The 22,633-nt window shown below is 41.7% G+C and overlaps 1 protein-coding gene across 1 annotated transcript in view; it reads right to left on the bottom strand.

The window, feature by feature from the left end:
• Positions 1-22,633, bottom strand: part of F13A1 (coagulation factor XIII A chain) — a 93,140-nt gene that overhangs the window by 24,287 nt on the left and 46,220 nt on the right. The window contains exons 5-9 of the mRNA XM_065397722.1: positions 20,826-20,944; positions 16,218-16,325; positions 13,360-13,534; positions 8,242-8,380; positions 1,315-1,418 (exon numbers count right to left, since the gene is read on the bottom strand). Coding sequence (XP_065253794.1) covers positions 1,315-1,418; positions 8,242-8,380; positions 13,360-13,534; positions 16,218-16,325; positions 20,826-20,944 — 645 coding nt within the window. The remainder of the gene's footprint in view (positions 1-1,314; positions 1,419-8,241; positions 8,381-13,359; positions 13,535-16,217; positions 16,326-20,825; positions 20,945-22,633) is intronic.

Below are 22,633 nucleotides of genomic sequence, written 5' to 3'. Positions count from 1 at the left end.
ATGCTCTAGGCCACAGAACAGCTCTCTGTTGGTAATAACGTATAGCCACAACTGACCTAGATGGGAAAGGCTCCATGTTCTATTACCAACTCAGTGAACCATCCAGTCCCAAATCTGAAGCTCTCTAACAGTTGGCACCTTAATGACGCACTTTTTGCTTCACTGTTTAGCATAAGCTTCAACTGCTGGAAATGTCATTCAGTATGAGTTGATTTGAGTTAAAGCTGACAAGCCTGGAGAAGCTCAGTCTGTCAGAGTGTGAACCTAGGAAACATCTGACTGCCGCTGTCTTAAGGATCTATGTTTGAACTGAGTGAGGAGGAAATTAGGAAATGTAACAGCAATAGTGGATTTTCATTTTTCTCTACCATCTAGAGAATGCAACCACAGGAGTTTACAGAGGGAAATTAGCACTATGGCATATATTATATACACCCAAAATACTTGGTTTAAAACCGTTACATCCCCTCTCACTCTTCCACAGGGCAGCTCTGTTATCACAAATACATTTAACGTTCCTGGGGCTGGGTCCAAACTCCAGTGAAGGCAATTGGAGTCCTTTCACTGGCTTCAATGTTCTTTGGATCAGGCACCTTTCCCTTCCCTCACTCCACTGTGCTATAAGTTGGCTTGCAAGCTGGTCACAGGGCTCATGGAAATCAGGAGTCCCATGACTTCTCCATTTTTCTCCTTGAGCCCTTTGACTTTTGGGTGGCCATGCTGTGGAAAATACCGCAGTCTCTCCCCACCTTTGAAGCCGTCACTCAGCTCTGCTTATGCCACTTGCTGAGGCTGAAGGGCGAGGGCCATTCCTTTACTGAAGGGGGATGTAAATATGTCTCAGCCTATAACAATCAGTATCAAAATGTAGGACCAACACCTAAATACTATGGTGAGGGCACTTTAGAAATCTGATTAAATAAAGTTTGTGGTTTCATCAACATTTTCCATGTCTCACCTGTGATTTTTTCAAAGTAATTTCCATTATAAAATTCCTATCATTCCTAGCAGTATGCACAGAAATTCTGCTTTGAACATGCTTTCAATGGGAAACAGTATGCAGTCCCCCCTTAACAGAAGTCAAGGTTATACATGGGTTGCATCAAAACCTTTTGGTATACTGCCTAACCCAACAAGAATGGCTGAATTATGGCACAGTGTGTCTTGTTTTCCATTGGCCAAATTCTATGCCTGCTGAGATAATTGGTGCTTTTATATCTATTGCGGGAGAATGAGGAATACATCTCCAAATCTTCTCCACAGTCACCGACTTCAGTCTAAGGACTAAAATACAAAGACTGCATGCAGGATTACCATCACTGTTTTCTTGAGGAGTACTATCTACGACTTGCCATCCTCCAAAACCAACGGGAAGATCAGGTCTGGTCATCCATGCCTCGTTCCAGCAGTGATAGTTCCTTACATGGGAGAACAGACAAGAATATTCAACACTGAAGCATACAAATAAATATCAAAACAAGCCTGTGTCTTAATGACTCACTGTTGCAGTGAAAAATCTCATAAGAATTTCCTGGGTTCAGCAGTTTATACGTTGCAGAGGACAGATCAAGCTAGATCCCCAGGCCCAATAATTTGGTGCCTGCTGAAGCTTGATGGGGAGCAATAGAAAGGTAGGTGTAAGCCTTCTTTGCAATCCCCTGATCCTCAAGCTCCCTGGCACCAGTTCAGTGCCAAGAAGCCAATTAGAGGAGCCTGAAAGATGCTCTAAATGGCACTTAATGCATAGGTCCCTAAAAAGAGATTCAGGCATCTGGGGATTGTTGGTGCACAACGGTGCTCCTGCCACAACCCTTTTTTGTCAGCCGTGTCCCCAAGAATGGGGGCTGTGAGAAGGGTGCCAGTCAATTCTATCTCAGAGAATGCCTCTATGCAAGAGAAATCCCTAACTGCGCATGCACGCTGGTGTTAACACTGCTTTGTGCCTCTTGAATGGTATAAAGCAGAACTAGCCAGGCTGATGACTTGGTATATCTTAAACAGAGGTTTCAGTACCAACTATACAACTGGCAATATGCACAACTATGTTCATTCTGACGGGTAAAACAAACAAACGAGCTTGTCTGGTTTCTGTGTAAAGTTGCAGGTGCGGGTTTATTAACTGACCCTGCACTGGATATAAACAAATATTTCCCTAACTCCTTGTAGGTCATTTTTGAATGCTTCAGACCAAAGACTAAACTTTTTAAAGAGGAATAGTTGCATTAGTTTGCGGACGATACCAAGCTGGGAGGGGTTGCAAGTGCTTTGGAGGACAGGATTAAAATTCAAAATGACCTGGACAAACTGAAGAAATGTTTTGAAGTAAATATGATAAAATTAAATAAGGGCAAAGGCAAAGTACTCCACTTAAGAAGGATCAATTGCACACATCCAAAATGGTAAATGACTGCCTAGGAAGGAGTACTGCAGAAAGGGATCTGGGGGTCATAAAGCAAACATCATTCTGGGATGTATTAGCAGGAGTGTTGTAAGCAAGATACAAGAAGTAATTGTTCTGCTCTCCTCCACGCTGATTAGTCCTCAACTGGAGTGTTGTATCCAGTTCTGGGTGCCACATTTCAGGAAGGATGTGGACAAATTGGAGAAAATCCAGAGAACAGCAACAAAAAATGATTAAAGGTCTAGAAAACGTTACCTATGAGCAGTGTTCCCTCTAATTTTTTCACCTCATGTGCGGAATGAATTTTGTTATGTGCACCAATATGCAGGTGATGTGTCACATATCACCTGCATATTGGTGCACATAACAAAATTCATGTGGTGGGGGTGGGGCCAAGGGGTTCGGAGTGTGGGAAGGGGCTCAGGGCTGGGGCAGAGGGTTGGGTGTAGGGGGTGAGGGCTCCAGCTGGGGGTACGGGCTCTGAGGTGGGGCCGGGGATGAGGGGTTTGGGGTGCAGGAAGGTGCTCTGGGGCTATGGTGGGGAGAGTGGACTCCCCCCAGCTCTCTCTCCCCGCAGCAGCACCTGGGCTGGGGGGTTTGTGGGCGGAGAGGCATCTCTCCATGCCATGGCAGCTCCAGGGCTGGGACCGCATGATAGGCACCCTTCCCCCAGCAGGTCTGGGCCAGGGCTGGGTTTGGGGTTGGCTGGGCTGCCCGTGCCGCGACTGGGTTCGGGCCTGGCTGGGCCGCCCTACCCCGGCTGCAGCTGGGTTCAGATGGGGTAGGGGCATCCCAGCTGGTCCGGGCATCCCAGGCACGGCAGAGTTGGGGGCCGGGCTAGGTTGGGGCCGGGGGAGGGACGTGCCCTTTCTCCCCCCCCCCCCCGCCGCAGCAGGTCCCCAGGCGAGTTCTCTGAGCGCCTGCGTGGTGCTAAGAAGGCAGCTGCACAGCTTACAGGGAACTTAGCCTATGAGGGAAGATTGAAAAAATGGGGTTAGTTTGGTCTGGAGAAGAGAAGACTGAGAGGGGACATGCTAACAGTTTTCAAGTACTTAAAAGGTTGTTACAAGGAGATGGGAGAAAAATTGTCGTCATTGACCTCTGAGGATAGGACAAGAAGCAATGAGCGTAAATTGCAGCAACGGTGATTTAGGTTGGACATGAGGAAACACTTCCTGTCAGGGTGGTTAAGCACTGGAATAAATTGCCTAGGGAGGTTGTGGAATCTCCATCACTGAAGATTTTTAAGAGCAGGTTAGACAAACACCTGTCAGGGATGGTCTAGATAAACTTAGTCCTGCCATGAGTCATGGACTAGATGATTGCTAGAGGTCCCTTTCTATGATTAGGTCTAACTGTAAAAAAATATGCAAAAAGCAATTTACGTTAGAATTTTCCAACTCTCCCTTGGTAATACTGCAGAAGGTAGAGAGACCCCAACTGAATCACCAGTGCCGTGCTGCTAAGTTTTCCTTGGAGGTTTTCCATGTAAGCAAAAACTAGGCCCAGCTCTTAGTTTCTAATTAGTTCCCAGCCTCACATGCTATGGTTGCCCATGTGAGAGGTCATAGCTCCACGGGGCCAGGTTCCATTGGTCTTGGAACTAGGGGTGCTGGGGTTGCTGCCGCACACCTTAGCTTGAAGTGGTTTCTATTATATACAAGGTTTACAGCTTGGTTCAATGGCTCGCAGCACCCCCACTATACCAATTGTTCCAGCGCCCCTGCCAAGTGCTGTTCCATGAGCCACATGCGTTATATTCAAAGGCATGTAAGTGGTTAATCTAAGCACTGAGACTTGAAATGCCCTCACTTGGCTGGATGCTTGAAAAACACCACCAGGTCATCTCATTTACCATTTGTCCAGAATGTTTCAAACATGAACAGCCCTAAAGAAAAAGATGGCTCTTGTAACTTTCTTTCTGAAATTTTATTAGAGCTCAAGGGAGAGCACAAACAAGGAGGAAAAAACCCAACACGAGTTTCTCGCAACAGCTTCAAGAATCAACCAAGTGTTTGAATTCTGTTATTGCCAAAAACGGGGTAGGGGAAAGTAGCAATTTTCTTTGCAAATTATGTGTATCCTGCCAGCAGATATGACTAAAATTGCATCTGTGTAGCCACTGATACTTCCCTACTGCATGCAGTATTAGCCATGCAATTGCAGCCAGCATGGATTGTTAAACTCCGACCATTTCATTAATAATAGGTGAAAAAACAGAAATGGAGAGGAGTCCGTGGGATCTGAGGCTTGTCTAACAAGACATTTCAAAGTGGAAATAAATGCTTGGATCAGGGAAAAACTTGTCAGTTAGGAGAGTTAATGAAGCAGGAGTACAGAAAAAGAATTATTCAAGAAAAGTGACGCACACAACTAGAATTTTTGATACTGCGGCGTACTGAGTCATTCTCATAAAGCCTTTGGTGAACCGCTATCTGGTAGGTGGGTTTTTGAAAGTCATGATGATGCCATGTGAGAAGAGACAACCTCTGCCCTGAAGCACTTAAAATCCAACTTTGAATCAAACTCAGTGTTCTTGGCTTTGAGTGGGACAAAAGGACAGAATGTAAGAAACAGCGGGGAGGGAGCCATGAACGAAACTAATCTTATTTGGCGAGTAGACACTGCAATGTAATAACCTGACTGTAAGCTCTTTGCGGCAGGGACTGGTTTTTGTTGTTTTGTATAGTGCCTGGAACAATGGGATTGAGATTTATATATGCTACTGCAATACAAATGATAAATAAGTATGATGACATTGGGTGAGGCTGGATAGATAGATATTCACTTGTACTGTCCCAGCTTTTGGGGGATTCTTCCATCCCTAAAAGGTAATCTAAAGTTCCTTCCAGCTCCAAAACATACTGGGCCACATGCTTGGCTGGTGAAGTGGGCACTGTTCTATTGACTTCAATAGAGCTACGCCGCTTACTAGCAGCTGAGGATCTGGCCCTATATATAGACAATTATTTAAACTGAAGTTGTAGCTTTTATATCTAAACCAGCCAGAGACTAAACAAAATGATAGAAAAACTAATAAAACATGACCATGTGGGTTTTATGCCTGGCAGACAATTTAAGAAGAGTACTTTACAGGGTTCATATGGTTAGGGACATATTGGATGAGAGAAGACATTAGGATTGAGAATAGCGCTGAGGACCTGTCTTCCACACCACAAGAAATTTGGTTTTGGAGTGAGAGAGAGGGTGGAGCATGAAAGAGTGGAGTTCAACACCTCAGAAAGGATCTCTACTGAGGCCTCCATCCTACACTGAGCTTGGCATGGAAGAAGCTCCTGCACTCACATGGAGGCTCATTGACTTTAACAGGGATTGGAGATCATACTAGGATCAAGGCATGATAGTAGGATCCCTTCAAGGTATATTCCTTACATATCTATACATAATTAAAAGAAAACTAAAGTAAGGAGAAGCAGTCAGTAATGACAGTAATCTGACCAAGTTTTTAAAAATAACTTCTGGAAAAGTCTGTAATTCTTTATATATGTTTTCATCCTGAGAAAAAGTGCTTTTTTCTAAAAATAAGTAAATGCATATCAGATGCCAAGCACTTGAGTGCAGCCCCACACCTAGAGAGGGGTCTGAACAAAAATCCTGGATCCAAACATCCCTGAATTCTGGGGGTGTTTGAAATAGGAACACAGATCCATCTTTTGCAGCTCCAGGGAATAAAACAGTCAACTGATATAGATGTTCATAAAGGAAAGAGATCCTAACTTCCAGTTACGTAGGGATTATAAATAAATTAAAAAAGAAAACTCAAGAAATTGTTTTCAAAAATTGTTATAAATACCTTGAACGTGTCGTCTTAAAAAAACAAAAAGCTACATTGAAATAACGTCAAGGATAAGACACAAACCATTTAAAGTCTGAGTTAGAGCTACCATAGAGTGGTACAAGGTAATGAAGAGAAAGGACACAGAGGAGAAATGGAAAGTGCTGTAAGATAAATTAATGTACGCCCAAGGGATTATGTGCACCATGTAGCAATAAATACATTATGAGGAGAAAGGGAAGAACAAGGAAGTTCCCAAAGTAATCAAGACAAAGAAAGAGGTATATAAAATGTGAGGTGTAAAACATTGCGGGCTAGTTCCTCAGCTCAAGTGAATTGGCACAGATCCCTTGTCTTCAATGGAGCTTCATCTATTTACATCTGCTGAGAATCTGTCCCTAGCTTCAGAGGAAAAATTGAACAATTATTGAATGAAGTGAAAAATATTGAAAAATGGTAGGAAAATGAAAAGGTGGGGGCAGAAAAGGAAAAATTCACAAGCGGTTAAGACAAATGTGACTTTGAGTACAAAGGGAAAAAGCTTGATGAAGCTGTCAGGAGAGTGTCTAACATACTGCAGTAATACTTGGCTATATACACAGGGCCTGATTCTCCTCTCATATCAGTTATACATCACTGTATCTTCAATGGAGTTATTCTCAATTTATACCAGTGTAAGTTGCAGGAGAATCATACCTATAGAAATGTTCTAATGTCTTCTGATCATTAGAGTAAATGCTAAATTTTAATTTTGGAACCCTGGAACCCCAAAGTATAGGCTTCAAAATAGGTATATTACAGACACAGAACTACGTAATGTTGTTGTAGCTGTGCCAGTCCCAGTATATTATCTCACCCACTTTGTCTCTCTAGATACAGAGCTATTTGTTTTCTGTGCAATTCATATAGGATGGCACATGGGTGGTTCTGTGAGATGCACTGACTTATGCTATCATGAAAGAATTTTTCCTTGGAAATTGACATGCAATTCTTACATAGATTCCAAAACCTGGATCCTTCCCCGCTGACAATAGAACTCATGGGGATGACTTCAGGGATGCAATTATAATAGGCTCAAGTCTTTTTGTCCTCAGGACAGTAGATTTGTTCCAGTTTTTATGTTATAAAGAATCCAGATCTTGGATTGTTAATGAAGCATCCTGATGAATGAATATTATTCTACCGATGAGGTGAAGAAATTATTCACACAAATCAGGAATATTAACAGTGGGCAGAACAAGAATCTACTGAATGTAGGAATGTGTATAGAAGGCAGATTCATTGCTCCACAGAAAGAGAGATGTTGTGGTATGGTAATCCACAGATCATTTCTGCTGAATGTAGCACTTAATCAATACATATTGCTGTTCTCACTCCAGACAGGAGAACGGGAAAGTTTGAGGGAGAAAACAGCAGAATTGTCTTCTGCAAACCTAAGAAGGTCTTGGCTCAAACAATACACTGATCAGATATCCTGTTATTTTTATAAAGCTAATTGAAGTATTAAAGAGACCTGTCCTGTATCTTTTAAAAATGTGTCTGATTTATTTTAAAGTTTGTCCAGCTGCAACTCTGGATGCAGGTACCGAATTTAAATAAAACATGCAAATAGGAAACTATCAAAAGCAACAGAAAATTTCCCATGACTTCAATGGACATTGGATCAGGACTTAAATCCAAGCTATGAAATCCTCCGAATACCAGCAAAATTAGAGATACCCAACATATAGCAAGATTGGGCCCTCTGTTAGGTTTTCTAGAGTTCAGCAATTATTGCCACTTAAGTGTTCACCCTCTCTTCCAAGTTGCTTATATGTGTGGTACATTGAATGCTGACTCTTGAACTGATCCCTTGCCTTTTTCCATGTTGAGCAATTTACATTCATTGGCCTATTTATTAACTAGCTTTTATTCCACAGTTTGCAACTATGTCTTTCTATAATCTAGCAGTATTCTTTAAGGTATACACCAGAGACAAACTAAACCTTGATCATCTGTCATGTTTTATGTGCACAGAGATGATAGGTTTGCTGGGACAGCTCACCAGATTGAGTCTTTTGTGAGTTTGGAGTCCACTTTCCCTTCTTCATCCACAAAGACATCCAGTTGTAAATTGGCATCATTATCATGGGCAGAGGAATAATTGGTAACAATTCTTCCAGGTATCCCTATGCACCTCAAAACTGGAGTGGAAAGAGAAAGGAAATGCAAAGGATGATATGAGGCAATATGATGATACATGGGCAAGAGGATGAGTAGATAGGATGGGTAGGTAGATTGGAGGAGATTATAGGTATACTGCAGGTAGAAGCAGGGTGGGAGGATGGAAAGATCATCGGGGCCTTTATTCTTTCAATATTTTCCATTTGTAACACACACACACACACACACACACACACACACACGGAAAAAGTAACAGTTAGCTTCCCCCAAAAACAAGACACAATAGAGGGTAAACACTGGACCTTCCAGCATTGATAAACTTTGAAGTGAATGGAAGACTTTATTAGAAGGGCAACAGTTAGAAGGTTTCTTGGTTTTAAGTTTAGTTGGAATTTTCCAATGTTACATTTGGAGGAACCTAGAGAATCCAAAGAATAGAACAGAAATCAATTGATATTGAGATAGAAAACTGAATTATTTACAAGTGTCAGCGTCAGAGAGTTTAAATAAAGCACATTACATAATTTGAACCAATTGCTCAGTAATAATACTTTGAACTTCTGTAATCACCTTTTATTAGACGATCTCACATGAATTAAAAAAATGCATTAAATCCCAGAACATTTCAGTGAAGTTAGTAATTGTTATCTCTATTTTTATGGATGGGAAAGCTAAGATGTAATCAGGTTAAGGCTCTTGTTCAGATGGTCCGGTGCATCATGGGAGTCCCATGGCCATGGTATAGCATAGGAGATGGGAGTCCAGCCAGGGACGCACAGCTCTCAAAGAAGAATGCGGGGTAGGGGGAGAGGTGGGGTCTGAGGCATCTGAACAACAACTTCCATGAGACACTGCAGCAGCATTTCTGAACTGCATATTTCAGTTTTCAGAGAAGCATTTGTGTTCTTCATTTTTTGGATGAAAAGGCAAATGTTTCCACAGAAGGCAGATACTGTTTTGGGGAGGAGAGGGGCTTGAAAACCCAATTTACTGTCACAAAACAATGTCAATGGAAACGTTTGGACAGCCCTATATGGTACTATTTTGACTAATGTCAATAAAGAGCAACAGCACACATTTGTTTTAAATTGTTTGATGACAAATTACCTGGATGCATCTCATACATTCATCTCATACGTACTGTGGCAAAGCTCCAAGCCTGTATTGGTGGGTCCCGCGCTTCCTGGCGGATATAGTGGCCTCAGAAGCTCACTGAGGCCCTCAATATGACCTCCCTTTCCCAGTAAGGCGGCAAAGGTTACAGATTATTGAGCTACTTTCATCACAGGCCTGTATGGGAGGTGGGAAGGTGGAATACCCACAGTCTCTGTTGCTCCTTAGAGCTCCTTAGGCACAGTTTGTTCTCCTGCCTGGATCCAAGTCCGTTTCCCCTTTCAAAGGGATCTCTGTGGATCATGGGGGGGGGGGGGGGAGAAAGGGGGGAACCCAGGCCCGCCCTCTACTCCGGGTTCCGACCCAGGGACCCTAATGATAGCAGCTGTTAGCAGCTTCCCTCCTCCACTGACACTGCTTTGATTCCCTGGGCCACTTCCCCGTACTCCCCTTTTTCAAGCTTCACCCTTACCTCAGGGTACAGTAATGCTTCCTCTCCTCCAGCTCCTTTCACCTGGGCTCCTCTCGAGAGAGGACTGGAAAGGAGAGCTTTTAAAGCAGTATAAGTGGGACCTTAATTGGTTCCAGCTGTCTCCATTAGCCTAACAGTCTTACCTGACCCTCTGTCAGTTAATTGAGGTCAGGTGCCGGCATTAGCCTAACGACCTTAACTGGCTAAATTGGCGTCAGGTGTCTTGATTGGCCTGGAGTAGCCCTTGTTTGGCTATCCAGGGAACATTCTGAGGCTGATATACCTGCCTTCCACTACCCTCTTATATCCTTCTGGCCTGAGTCCGTCACAGTACCTATGGATTAAATTTCTTTCAAATGCCCTCCCAGACTTCCAGCACATGAGCGCCATCGGGGCTCATTGAAAATAATTAATCTGACTATTTTAAGATCAAAGACTTAGCTTACTTTTCTCCAGAATGTTTTAGCATTTTAAAACAGATGATTGTCTTGAATCAGTATGGTAACCTTGAAAAACTGGATTGGTTGCAATTGCAGTCATAAAATGTTACAAGCTTCAAATAACTCAAAACTCAAAGCAATCATTTTAGCTGAATTAGCCTTCCCCATATTCACTGTCGTCTTCTTGACGCTCATTTGCAGTGGCTCCTTTTCATGTAAGCAGCCATATGCTAGATATGCCACTGCCTAGTGTTTTAACTTGCTAGTCATCCATTTTTTTTGTTTGTCATCTGGCTTTGTAACAACAATGCATGTGAGATCTCTAACTGAACTGGTTACGTTAGTAGGCCTACCTTGCCAGATTCTGTCCTAAGATGCGCAATACAGGTGGCCCTGAATCTACATTGCATTACTTCAGTTTTATAAATAGGGTATAGCTAGAGGAATGCAGAAATGAATCAGTCCCAATGGGAGCTGTGCACCTGTGCTTCAGAGGGCAAAATTTGGCCCGCTGTGTATAATGGGATGTCTGCAATGGAGGAGGTTTTAGGTGTACTGCAGGATTGAGGTGGCAGGGTGTCCTGGGGAAAATGTATTATCCAATGGCTATAGAAATTTCAAATGGCTGGTGGTACCTACCAGCAGTGGCATGATCACAACACTTGTAGCATGTAGAAGATAAGGTTGTACTGGAGCCCTGCTAGTCCTGATATAAGTATGGTATTTGTTACAGTGTGTGTGTTTCAGATGGAGATGTATATCTAAACTAAAGATACACACACACTTCTCAATATTCAGAAATGAAGGTTTTGGATGTCTCTCTCTTGTCGTAACCATTCCACAACAATAGAACTTCATGGTTTCAGGTCTAGCTCTCTGGCTGATGCACTTTATAAAACATAATTTTTACTTTTGTTTGGGGAGTCAGTGGGCAGGAATAACGAATTTAGTACTTGTCAAAGGTGGAAGATTGGCAGCCCTCACAATTTAAGAGGCTTAATTCTCCACTGGCTATTCATGCTATGAGCAGGGCTATACCACACATTCTTGGCTACTACTTTTGGAGCTGTACCGGGGCAGTGATATGGTGAGAGATTTTAAGAAACAGCTGACTGTTGACAAGGCCACACAGTCTTCCATGCTAGGCAAGACCTGAATTTCTACTGCAAAAATCAAAGGGGACAAATATTTTCAAAAACCTTTCAGGTCTTCCTCCAGCAATTAGCTGGAGCTCTCAGAGTGGCATGGTCTCTGAAGATTTGCTGTTGCTTTTACTATCTTTGTTTAGGTTTATCAATACTTGCAAACTGCTGGTAATTGAAATTCCATGGGGAATTGACTATGATCATAGTATATTGGCTTTACTTTTGCTCCCAACCAGGAATCAACCCACTCCAGAAATCCACATATTCCTAGATTGTTCAGCAGCAGACACTTTGGGGAGGGCCAAGTCCTAGTTGATGTAAATTGGCATCGCTCCCAAAGTCAATAGAACTACAGTGATTTACACCAGGTAAGGGTCTGGCCTATGTTTTCCCTTGTCTTATTAGATCCAGAAAGGTATGAAACAGAAACAGATAATGAGGCATAATCTTAACCTAATTGCTCAGTGCATTAATCATGCAACTTCCAGGTCTGCCAATATGGGTAACATCACTGATATAAGAATATACTGCAAACAAAACTGATGTGCCTGTATAGGTCATGGATACAACATCAAAGAGAAAGTGAGAGGGTTTCATTGGGTTATTTTGCTTTTCTAATTTCTTCTTAACAACTTAAACATGGAGTCCCAGACCCTTGGTTTTGGCCAATGAGTTTATGGCTGCAGCTCAGAATGAGGCGTTGCAAAGATGTCCTTTATGGTCATCCACTGATCCTGGGATGACTGTGTGCCACTCTGTCACCAGGCTGGCAGTCATCTTAGTGGGCCAACAGAGAAGTTGGGGATCAGTGGGGTTTAGAGAAACCCAAGCCATATCCTTTATACTCCAGCCAAGCCCCTTACACTGGTAGCAGGGACATTGATATAAGAGCGGCTCTGCTGGCTTTGAACCTATAGAGGATCTCTGTACACTGGCATAATCTTCCTGGACCCAGTTACGGAAAACACTCTGTACTCCAAGATCTTGGCATGGGCAGAGTATTCACATGTCTCACAGTGCATATGTCTTTCTTGGCCTCTAGAGGCTAATAGTTTGACACCGGTATTGAGTGATTATTTGGTATGATGCTCCTACAGTTTCACTTGACAGTGATAGTTATGACCAGATAAGCATTGCTTTCCCTCACTAGGCTATGAAACCTAGAACCTTTCTGCTTTTGATGCAACACTGAAACTCTGATCTGATCGTTTAGTTTAACCTCTTGGTGCACCAGATACATGATACACCAAGCCAGTATTTTCCTCCACAGGGCTGGCTCACAAACTCCAAAGAAGTGTTGATAGTGTCAGTTACACAGAATATTACAGGTGCTGTGCCAATGCACCTCGGTCTTGCCAAGAAGAATCCTTGCTATTCCAGTCATTAGGTTTTCTTGAGCAAAGAGAGACTGTCAGTTGTGCCATACAGTGCAATGGCTTTGTGATGTGGTCAGTTGCCCACAGTGGGTTTAGATCAAGATCACTCATTCATGATTTCCGTCTCAGATTTCCAGAGGAAAACAATAACTATTCCATTTACAAAGTCTCCACCTGTCCCAATCCCCATCATGCCCCCATTGCCCACACATCACTAAACACATATTTTACCAGCCATTTTAGATGCAAAAGACAGACTTTAGATAGCTAGAAGATTCTTGTAGAAGAGAAAAAAAAGTTGAAAGCATACAAGCATGTTCAAAGCACGGCTGTTTTAGCCATCTAATGGCAATAACTCCTACTATTTATTCTTGAACATTGTAGAGCCAACAAATATCTTAGATCTAAAAACTATCTGCACTAGATAAAAGTACCACTTTTTAAAATACTTACATGTATTGAAGACTCCAGCAAAGACCCAGCACTGACCGTACCGCACTGGCATACCAGAGCTATGATATTCCAATAGGATGTCTACACTTCCAGTCCAGGCTGACGGTGCTACTCCATAAGCATAAATATTGTCCCAACTGCCAGCAACCACACCCTCATCATCTTTAGCATTGATCTAACGAAAAAGAAATTTTGTAAATCTCCCTATATGTTAAGTATGTCTAAAATTTGACAAGGGTAGAACTAGCTCCAATGGTTGGAAGTTGCAGCTAGACAAATTCAGACCGGAAATAAGTTTCACATTTTTTAGCAGTGAGGGTAATTAACCATTGGAACAACTTACCAAGGGCTATGGTGGATTCTCCATCACTGAAAAATTTTACATCAAGATTGGACGGTTTTCTAAAAGATATGCTCTAGTTCAAACAGGAATTAATTCAGGGAAGTCCTCCAGCCAGTGTTATGCAAGTCAGTCTAGATGATCAAAATGGCCTCTTTCCCTTATAATTTAGGAATATTATGTAAGTTGTTTCCAAAACATTTCCCATTGTTTACAAAGAAGGAGATCACTGGATTTTGGTAGTGGCCTGCTATGAGGACACTGTGGCATAGGGCAATGGATAAAATAATTTAAAAGATATAAAATGATATAAAAATGTAAAAAAAAAAGTTATACGGTCTCTTCTATACAACCTTTGTACAAATACTTTTTTAGGGAGGGAGGTTATACTGTGTGTTAGAAATGTTGTAACCCTCTCCCACATTATGTTGTTTCTAGAGATGAGGTGCTTTTTTTATCATCCAAGAATTTCAACATTCTTTATCATCTTCAGAAGAATAGAAAGGCTAATTGATTTGCCTAAGGTAACACACTAAATCAGTGTCTGAGCTGGGATTAAGACTCAGAATTCCTGGTTTCTAGTTCTCTACTTTAACCATTTGGCCAAATACCTAGATCTTTTAGTCACTTGGGGTCAGTTTTTCACATTTAGGTGTCACTGAAATCAATGGGAGTTAAGTACCTAATCTGTTAAGGCTCTTTTGAAAAATCCCACAGGTGGACAAATGCTCAAGTCCAATGGTCACTGGACCAAATGACTGAAAATTTCAATCATGTCACCAAATGATTAACTGGGTGGAACTGTTTTGACACAGACATCCTAAGCTGTCATTTGTTTGTCATGGACTATTCATTTATATGAAGTGTATTTTCTACTGGTAGTTTAACACTCCATGGAAGTGTCACACTTGAAGTGGGACCTGGGGATGTACCATCCTCCAACGGGGGGGAGGAGGAGTAATCAAGTCGAGGACACATGATTCTTTGCCAGAAAGGGGGCGGAAACGGTGAAGTCAAGTCAAAATGCAACATATATACATTGGCAGTTTTCAACGGTTTACTATTAATAAGCATGCTCATTGGAAAGTGAATATAGACTAATAAGTGACTCTGAATCCTACTGAGAAATATTGGGGTTGATTCTCCTCTCACTTATACCCCAGTGTAAATCCAGTGACTGCAGTACAATTATTCCTGATTTATATTGGTGTGAGAGAAGAAACAGGTCCACTGTTATTTTTAGAGCTGAATCTAATAGCATGCATCTAGCACACACGAAAACAAGAAAGATTTTGCCGTGTAAGTTTTCTCCTGGTAAGACTATATGTGGAATTTTGCTGACTAATGACTGAATTGATAGTCATTAATGAGCAATACATTTCCTAGTTAGTAGCAATCTGAACCAAATCAGTTGAGGCTGTGTGAAAAACCTCATTCGCCATGTACCATTTAATTATGTTAATGCACAGCAACTACACTCTTGCCAAATAAATCACAATTTTCATTTAAAAGCTTTTGGTTGGATTAACTACTGTTTTCTAATTAGAAAATCCTGTGAACCCTGGGATGGAACAAGGTAAGTATTCAGTGACAAAACCAAAGGGTGAGGGGTTGCATCCAGTTAGCTGTCATGGGAGACATACTGTACGAGGCACATTTCAAGGACAGTGCAGTATTTTGATCTTTAATCTGTGCTATAACCAGTCACTAAAAGGCTACACTGTGGCTGTTAAGATGCAGCCCTAGGGAGAATGGCTGGGGGTGGAAAGGGGAAAGAGGGACACTGCAGAGTCGACCTGCACAAGCAGGAATCCTGAGAAGTACTGGGCACACATGCCTTAACAGGGGCTATTGCATCCTGTATCAGGGTGGCGTGTGTGCTCCTTCACCTACGGACTTGGATGGTGAAGGAGGTCCAGGGTCACGATTCTCACCCTTTGGGGTGCCTCGCACTGCTGGCAGCCCCGATCAATCTAATTACAACAAATAATTATCATCATCCCCATTTTACAAATGAAGAAACTGAGGCACAGTGAAGTGGCTTTCCAGAGGCCAAACGGCAAAGCCAGGTCACAGTCGGAATGAACATCCAGGCCTCCTGACTCCCAGTCTAATCACCATGTTGTCTTCCCTGCTCCGGGAAGATGGATGTTATCCATTATTTGACCTATTAAATACTGGCATGGTGCCAGGTAGAGTGCCATCAAATCAAGAAGTGCGATGTCTGAAAGTGGCACTTCTATCAGCGTGGTCCTAGTGTCAGACACAGATGATGGGCGGACACTAAGATATCATCCCTCCTGGAGTGAGACATCAATCATGGCGGTCTCTAGAACTCAGCATGAGCAATAAGAATAAGTCAGATCTGACCTTAGGGCAGTGCACTGGGATAGGAAACTGAGATTCCCCCTATTCAAAGTGGCCATTCATGATCAGCTTTCAAAATAGAAATAAAAAATTAAATAAATAAAAACATGTCATTTCCAATATATTCCGGGTCTTTATCTTTATTGCATACCACTGCAGATCCAATGCGACTGATTTTGACTGGGTTCCCCCGCCCAGAGAGATCTAGTTTTGCTCTATCCATCAAGTGTAGGCAAGCGTCCAGAATGCCCTCTTCAAACTAAATAAAAGGAAAGAGAAAAAAAGAAAAGAGGCTGCTTCAGTTCTTCTTCTGGAAAGCAAACAGGAAGCTAATATTCTTTGCCCCTACAATAAATTGATCAAGTTCAGTGTTTAGATATACAGGTTGTTGGGTTTTTTGTTTACTAATTATCCACGTTGAGCAAGAAGTGTTCCATCGTGAGAAAATGTAGTCTTGCTTTCAAGTCAGTTCTGATCTAGACATTTAAAGGTTATGGCAACAAAGTAATTTTTACATTACATAACATTTTAAGTGGCTATCAAGAATATAATAGGAAATTCTAACAACAACAAGAAGAATGCTGATCTATTCAAAGAGAACTCCATGTCCTTCACAAGTCCTAGACCTGTTGATTACGAGGACCTTTCTGACATAGCCACTGCAGTGCCCAAAGCTGAACGATGAATGCTTTACCAAAGTTAGGGCAAAGTCTCCATACTTTAAAAAGTAATATGTTTATACCTGTGTTTAAAATTAACTAGCTATCAGGTACATTATATTGATTAGTTCTGGCCTATGCAGTTTGGACTAAGAAAATGACAAGTGACCTAAAGCGGTCTTCTTTAAAAACATCGTCTAAAGACTCCAACTTCTGAAATCCAGTAATAACAAGCGCAGGAATGAATAGGGGGCAGAGGTGCCTACATAGACCAGAATCCATCATCAAATAACTTGCCCTTTGGTGTAGTTCAATTTGCTTAGGAGAAATTGGATAGCAGCAGAAAATACTGCTGTCCCCTGGAAGAGGATGGGGACAGAGAAATGTGCATTAATAAAATGATCAGCTTCTGTATTCACTGAAAATGCATATAACAAAGTTATATTTCTATTGCAGGCTGACACATACATCAAAAGTTATGAACTACAAAGCTCTTCCTCACTCATTTAATTCCATAAGAGCAATGGGAAGGCGCTATATACATCCATTTCTTAAAGACACGAATATGCTATAAAGGTTTTGTTTTCTAATTGATCTAAAATAGAAAAACTGAATTGATTATGTCAGCACCTATCTAAGGTACTGATATATTGTTGCACTCTCTAATGCAGTATCAACCAAGAAAGTCAGTGTACATTTATGATCATTCAACTCCTTGGCTCTACTAACCACAATTGCACTAATTTGGTTTCTTTGGCATTTAACAGAAACTCATTATTAAATAATCAGTTATCATCTTAGACAGGGCCGGCCCCAGGGTTTTTGCCGCCCCAAGCGGCGGGGAAAAGAAAAAAAAAAAGCCGCGATCGCGATCGGCGGCAGCTCCACAGCGCCTCTTTCTTCTTCGGGGGCAATTCAGCGGCAGGTCCTTCCCTCCGAGAGGGACACGGACCCTCCGCCGAATTGCCACCAAAGAGCCCGATGTGCCGCCCCTTCCCCTTGGCCGCCCCAAGCACCTGCTTGCTCAGCTGGTGCCTGGAGCCGGCCCTGATCTTAGAGTGCAAAACTGAGTTCAGTGGAGGTCAGCATTTCCCCACCCAAGGAGCTAATGCCAGAGTCATATCATCTACTGAGTGTTCGCACTGGAGATCAGTTGGATAATCTTATTGGTATGTATTGGAAATAATCCTGGACGAAGGATAGCTCTGTAAAGACACCCCTTTCTAAACAGCATCCTCACAACAGAGGATGTAAATCCTCTGGCTCACATCTGCTGGCACCAGCCCTGTCTGGTACAATTCACTCTGCTCTTGGCTTGAACTAAGGACATGTCACTTTCACCAAAGTCAAAAATCTGTTTTCTTTGCATCTAGTCATCACTGGTCTCAAAGACCTGATGCAGTAAAGTATATTCTGCGTTAAACCCTTGCCATCTACAGTTTATTAGGTACTCATTTAATTATTGCTGCCTAAAGATCTCAATCTCACTGGCAGAGAGAGAGAGAGAGAGAGAGAGAGAGAGAAACATGGAATTGCTGTCATCCTGGTGGTGTTAAGGCCCCCCTGGTCTTAAAAATCTATGAATTGACATAGTATGTGTTTAGAGAGACAAGGTGGGTGAGGTAATATCTTTTATTGGACCAACTTCTATTGGTCCAATAAAAGCTGTTACCTCACCCACCTTGTCTATTATCCTGGGACCAATGTGGCTACAATACTGCAAACAATAGTAAGTGTTTGTGAAATAACTGGGTTAAAAGGACAAGAGAAGGGATAAATGGCCGTCAGTATACCCTGGTGACTTCGCAACAGCACAAAGCAGCCATAAACCAGGCTAGAGACCTATACTTCTCCACCTTCCATGCCAGTTATTTTGCAAAAACTGCATCAAACTCAATGTCATGTCTTCATCGCTTGCATTCAACTGCTGTCTAGCAAAAGATGGACCTGAAGCAAAACACAAAATCTGAAGATCTCCAAAATTTAGGAAGTGAATGGCTGCTTTTGCATTGCCATAGCAGTGCCAAGTATCCAGAGAATACTGCTGAATTTAGCCCATGCAGCATAAAGCAGTCACTCTCTGCTCGAGACAGCCAAGGACAAAAATAATTAAAAGCTGGATTCAAGTCTGAGGTGTTTTGGCAGAGCAGTTTGGAGAAACAGCTGCAAGTAATGGAACTGCTACATGGAAAACAAAGCTGGGGAGGAATAGACAGACACAGAGATCTTGTCTCCACACAGACTTGCACTGGTTTAGTTAAACTGGGGCAAACCTCTGTGCGGACCCTCTTATTTCAGTTTAAGTTAAACCTGTTTCTAATTGACATATGCTAAACTGAAATAAAAGCTGGTTAAACCAAGATAAGAGTGTCTATAGGCCTGTTGTGCCAGTTTAACTAAATCGATATTTTTTTTAAAAAATCATGCCTTAAATTAAGCTGGTGCAACTTTGTATGTAGACAAATTTGAGGACCTGATCATAATTTTATTGCAAAAAGCATGAAAATCACTGTCAATCTGAGCTCCCTAGTTTTCTGGGCAGAGCACCCTTTCTGCCCAGATCTCTTCCCAACCCTTGATTTTCCCTGTATTCCCTTTGGGTTGGGCTTTTCTGAGTGACTAGCAATTTACTCAATACAAGGGGGAAATGACCATCATGATGAAGGGTACAATTGTTTCCCCATACTCTTTTATTCCCAGTGTCGGATTCCCTCTATTATTCTTCCTGTGTCCACTTTTCCTGCCCCCACCCACTCTCTTACTTTCCAGAATGGTGCTGGCCATTTCTAAAATGGCAGCCACAATCTCCCCAGCACCTCGTGGTCCTGTTTTGGAACTTCACCTCCCATTTTAAAACTTTCAGTTTGAGCAAAACATCCAAATGAGCAGTGTTTGAAACATGCTTGTAGGATATAATATATCACTATTCTCTATATACAAACCAAACCACCAATACTGCAAATATGGCATCATTTCCTCCCCACACCCCCCCCCCCCATGGCCCTATCCATGCACGGTGCCTGCCTGCACTTTAATTCACTCCCACCCATGTTCTTCATTCCTAACATCCATGATTCCTCAATTAAACCACAAATTTAGAAAACAACATTTTCAAAGTGACTGAATATTGGGCAATACCCAAATGAGAGGCAATTGTGGAAGTTAAGAATCGTTGTACACTTCAGTTGGTTGAAAATTAGGAGCCCATCAATACAGTTTCCAGGCCTGATTTTCCATTGCCTTCAGTAGCTTATTACGCCTGTAGGACTTCAGTGTTCGATATCACTTTCACCCAAGTTCCACCTGTGTTTCACTAAAGGAAAAGGACAGCAAATGGTGCACAGCAGTGGAAAAAGTTGGGGCCTCCAGGTTTAAATGAAAAAATGAAAGCACATGACACAGGTACATGGAACAACCAACATGTCCATGAACAAAGAGCCAAGTGTTTGAGAGAAGTCAGGGGAAGAGAAAGAAAATCAACCCATGCAACTTCTCACAGGGAAATCAATGTTTATGTTAGGAAAGTTCCATAATCCAGAACTATTTTTAAAAAAAATCAACAAATCTTATAATGGAAAAAGTTTTAAGAACCCTCACAGCCTGTGTCAGGATAACGTGTGAGAAGAGAAGGCATTTCCACTGAGCTGCTAGAACTAAAGAGAAGAAGAGAAAAAGGTACAAACTATGCCTGGAATTGTATTAGACAACATTTGAGGGCTATTTAATTTTTTTTAAAAATAAATGCTTAAAATCACTGTCCCCCTTTTGTCTTGAGCCAACTGGCTTGATCCTGGAGAGGCAAAAATGCAGCAGAATAAATATTGGTGCATTTCAGAAATGTCAGCTGATTCCTTTAATTCTCAATGGACAGCCTCTCAATATCTGAAATATGCCCCTAAAACTAGTCCTTTAAATATTAGATATTATGGAATTACTTGTCTGGATTCGGTATATACCCACTTCATGCAATATTAAAATGATGCCCACTGTGTTTCCCAGAAAGGGAGTGATAATGCACTCGAGAGCCTACAATCTGGTATCAATTAAACTAACTTGCAGAGTACTACTGGGGCCGGCCAGAGAAATTCTAAAGGGCTCACCTGACCATAATTCCAGCTTCTGGATTTTATATTGTTGATGTCTCCATGGAAAACAACTCCAAGGTCATTCAGGACATACTCTTCCCTTTCCTTCTCGTCATCCAGAAACACAGAATCCTCTGCATCAGAATTTACACACAATAGCCATTAATACAGCCACTTTGTTTTTATAGTCGACAGATTTTAAAGCTACTGTATTCTAGTCATCTTAAGTGAAAAGTGTCTTTTGTTCACCAGGCATAACGTTATTTCTTCCAACACAATACAAATAATAACAATAATAATTATAGCAATCACAGTTAGAAATAAGACATACGACTTAAAAGTATGCAAGATGAAAAATGCTGACAACTCCTGACTGTTTTTAGCAGGATCTGTAAGGCATGATTAAAATGTCACATCTTATCAACCATTTTATGATTACTGTGCATCACTAATTTAAAAGGCTGATCGCCATGACGCACTTCTACAAAACAGATCAAAGACCAACAATTTCAAACCCATTAATGTTAATGGAAAATAGCTCAGTGTCAAGCGAGTTAAAGAAAAATCTGTACTGCCTTAAAAAATGATTACAGTATTTGGAGTGCAGGTTTTCCCTCATATTAGCTAAAGGGTTTGGATTCCTTTCCTGTAAATATGGGCGTTATTGTACATTTGGCCAGGAAATACTTACCTTTCCAAGAGGAAAACAAGTTGAAGAGTACTTTGTCAAAAATGTTTTAAGACATTTTCTAAAATGATCTCATGTCAATCAAGCGCAGATAGACCCTGAGCCTGCAAACACTCTCTCACAGGTTTAAAACACGTGAACAATTCCATTGAAGTCAATGGGACTCTCACATGCTTAAAGGTAAACATTGGCAGATCATCAGTGAAAATTGACTTAGTTCTGTTGACTTCAGTGGAGTTACCACACACCAGCTGAGGATCTGCCTCCCATGTGTAAAGTCTTGCAAGATGGGAGGCTTACAGATATAATGTAATGGCAACCGAAATCGTGTGTCATATGCAATGAAGTAAAAGCCCAGCCACAGATACTAAATGAAATGAAAATAATGGCTTGTGGTATTGTGATACGAGGCAAGTATGAAACTATGCTGTGTCATCACTGTGCCGGTGGCTCTCCATTGTGCCATCGAAAATGAATAATAGGGTAGAGTGGACTATATAGTTTATTTTAAATAGCCTACAGTTTTGAAGCTATTTAAATATTCTTAAATATATTTAGAAATTCTTACTTTGTCCATAAAACTGTAGCTTGGGTTGAAACTTGGGGTGAAATCTTGGCTCCCACACCTGCCCGGAGGAGCTCCGGGCTGGCTGAAGCCCAGAGCACGCCTCCCCTCGTCCACAGGAGCTCCGGGCTGGCCAAAGCCCCGAGCCCTCCCACCTGCCTGGAGGAGCCCTGAGCCAGCTGCAGCCGCAGCCGTGTCTCCCCTCCCCTCCGCTCCCCAGACCCAAGCCACCCAGATATGTTCTTCATTATTATTAGGATTTCTATTATGTCAAAGCATTTTTAAATTTACTTCATGATTGTTATACAGACAACCACTTTTACCAAAAAAGAAACAAAAAGAAACAATAATTAGAAAGACAAGAACGTGCAAAGCACCTTTGTGTTTTTATTCTGTTAGGTCCAGTAAAGAATAGAGATAACTGTGCATGATTTTTATTACTGAGTCTGCAAAAAAAACCCAGAACCTTACATCAATAAATGACAATGATTTGGATGTATATATGTGCATAGTACCTAATTAACTTTAGGAAAAATAAATAATTTTAGGAAAAAGTGTCAGTGCAGCCAC

This window comes from Emys orbicularis, chromosome 2 (assembly GCF_028017835.1).
Source record: "Emys orbicularis isolate rEmyOrb1 chromosome 2, rEmyOrb1.hap1, whole genome shotgun sequence".
NCBI lineage: Eukaryota > Metazoa > Chordata > Testudines > Emydidae > Emys > Emys orbicularis.
This window is presented reverse-complemented; position numbering and strand designations above follow the sequence as displayed.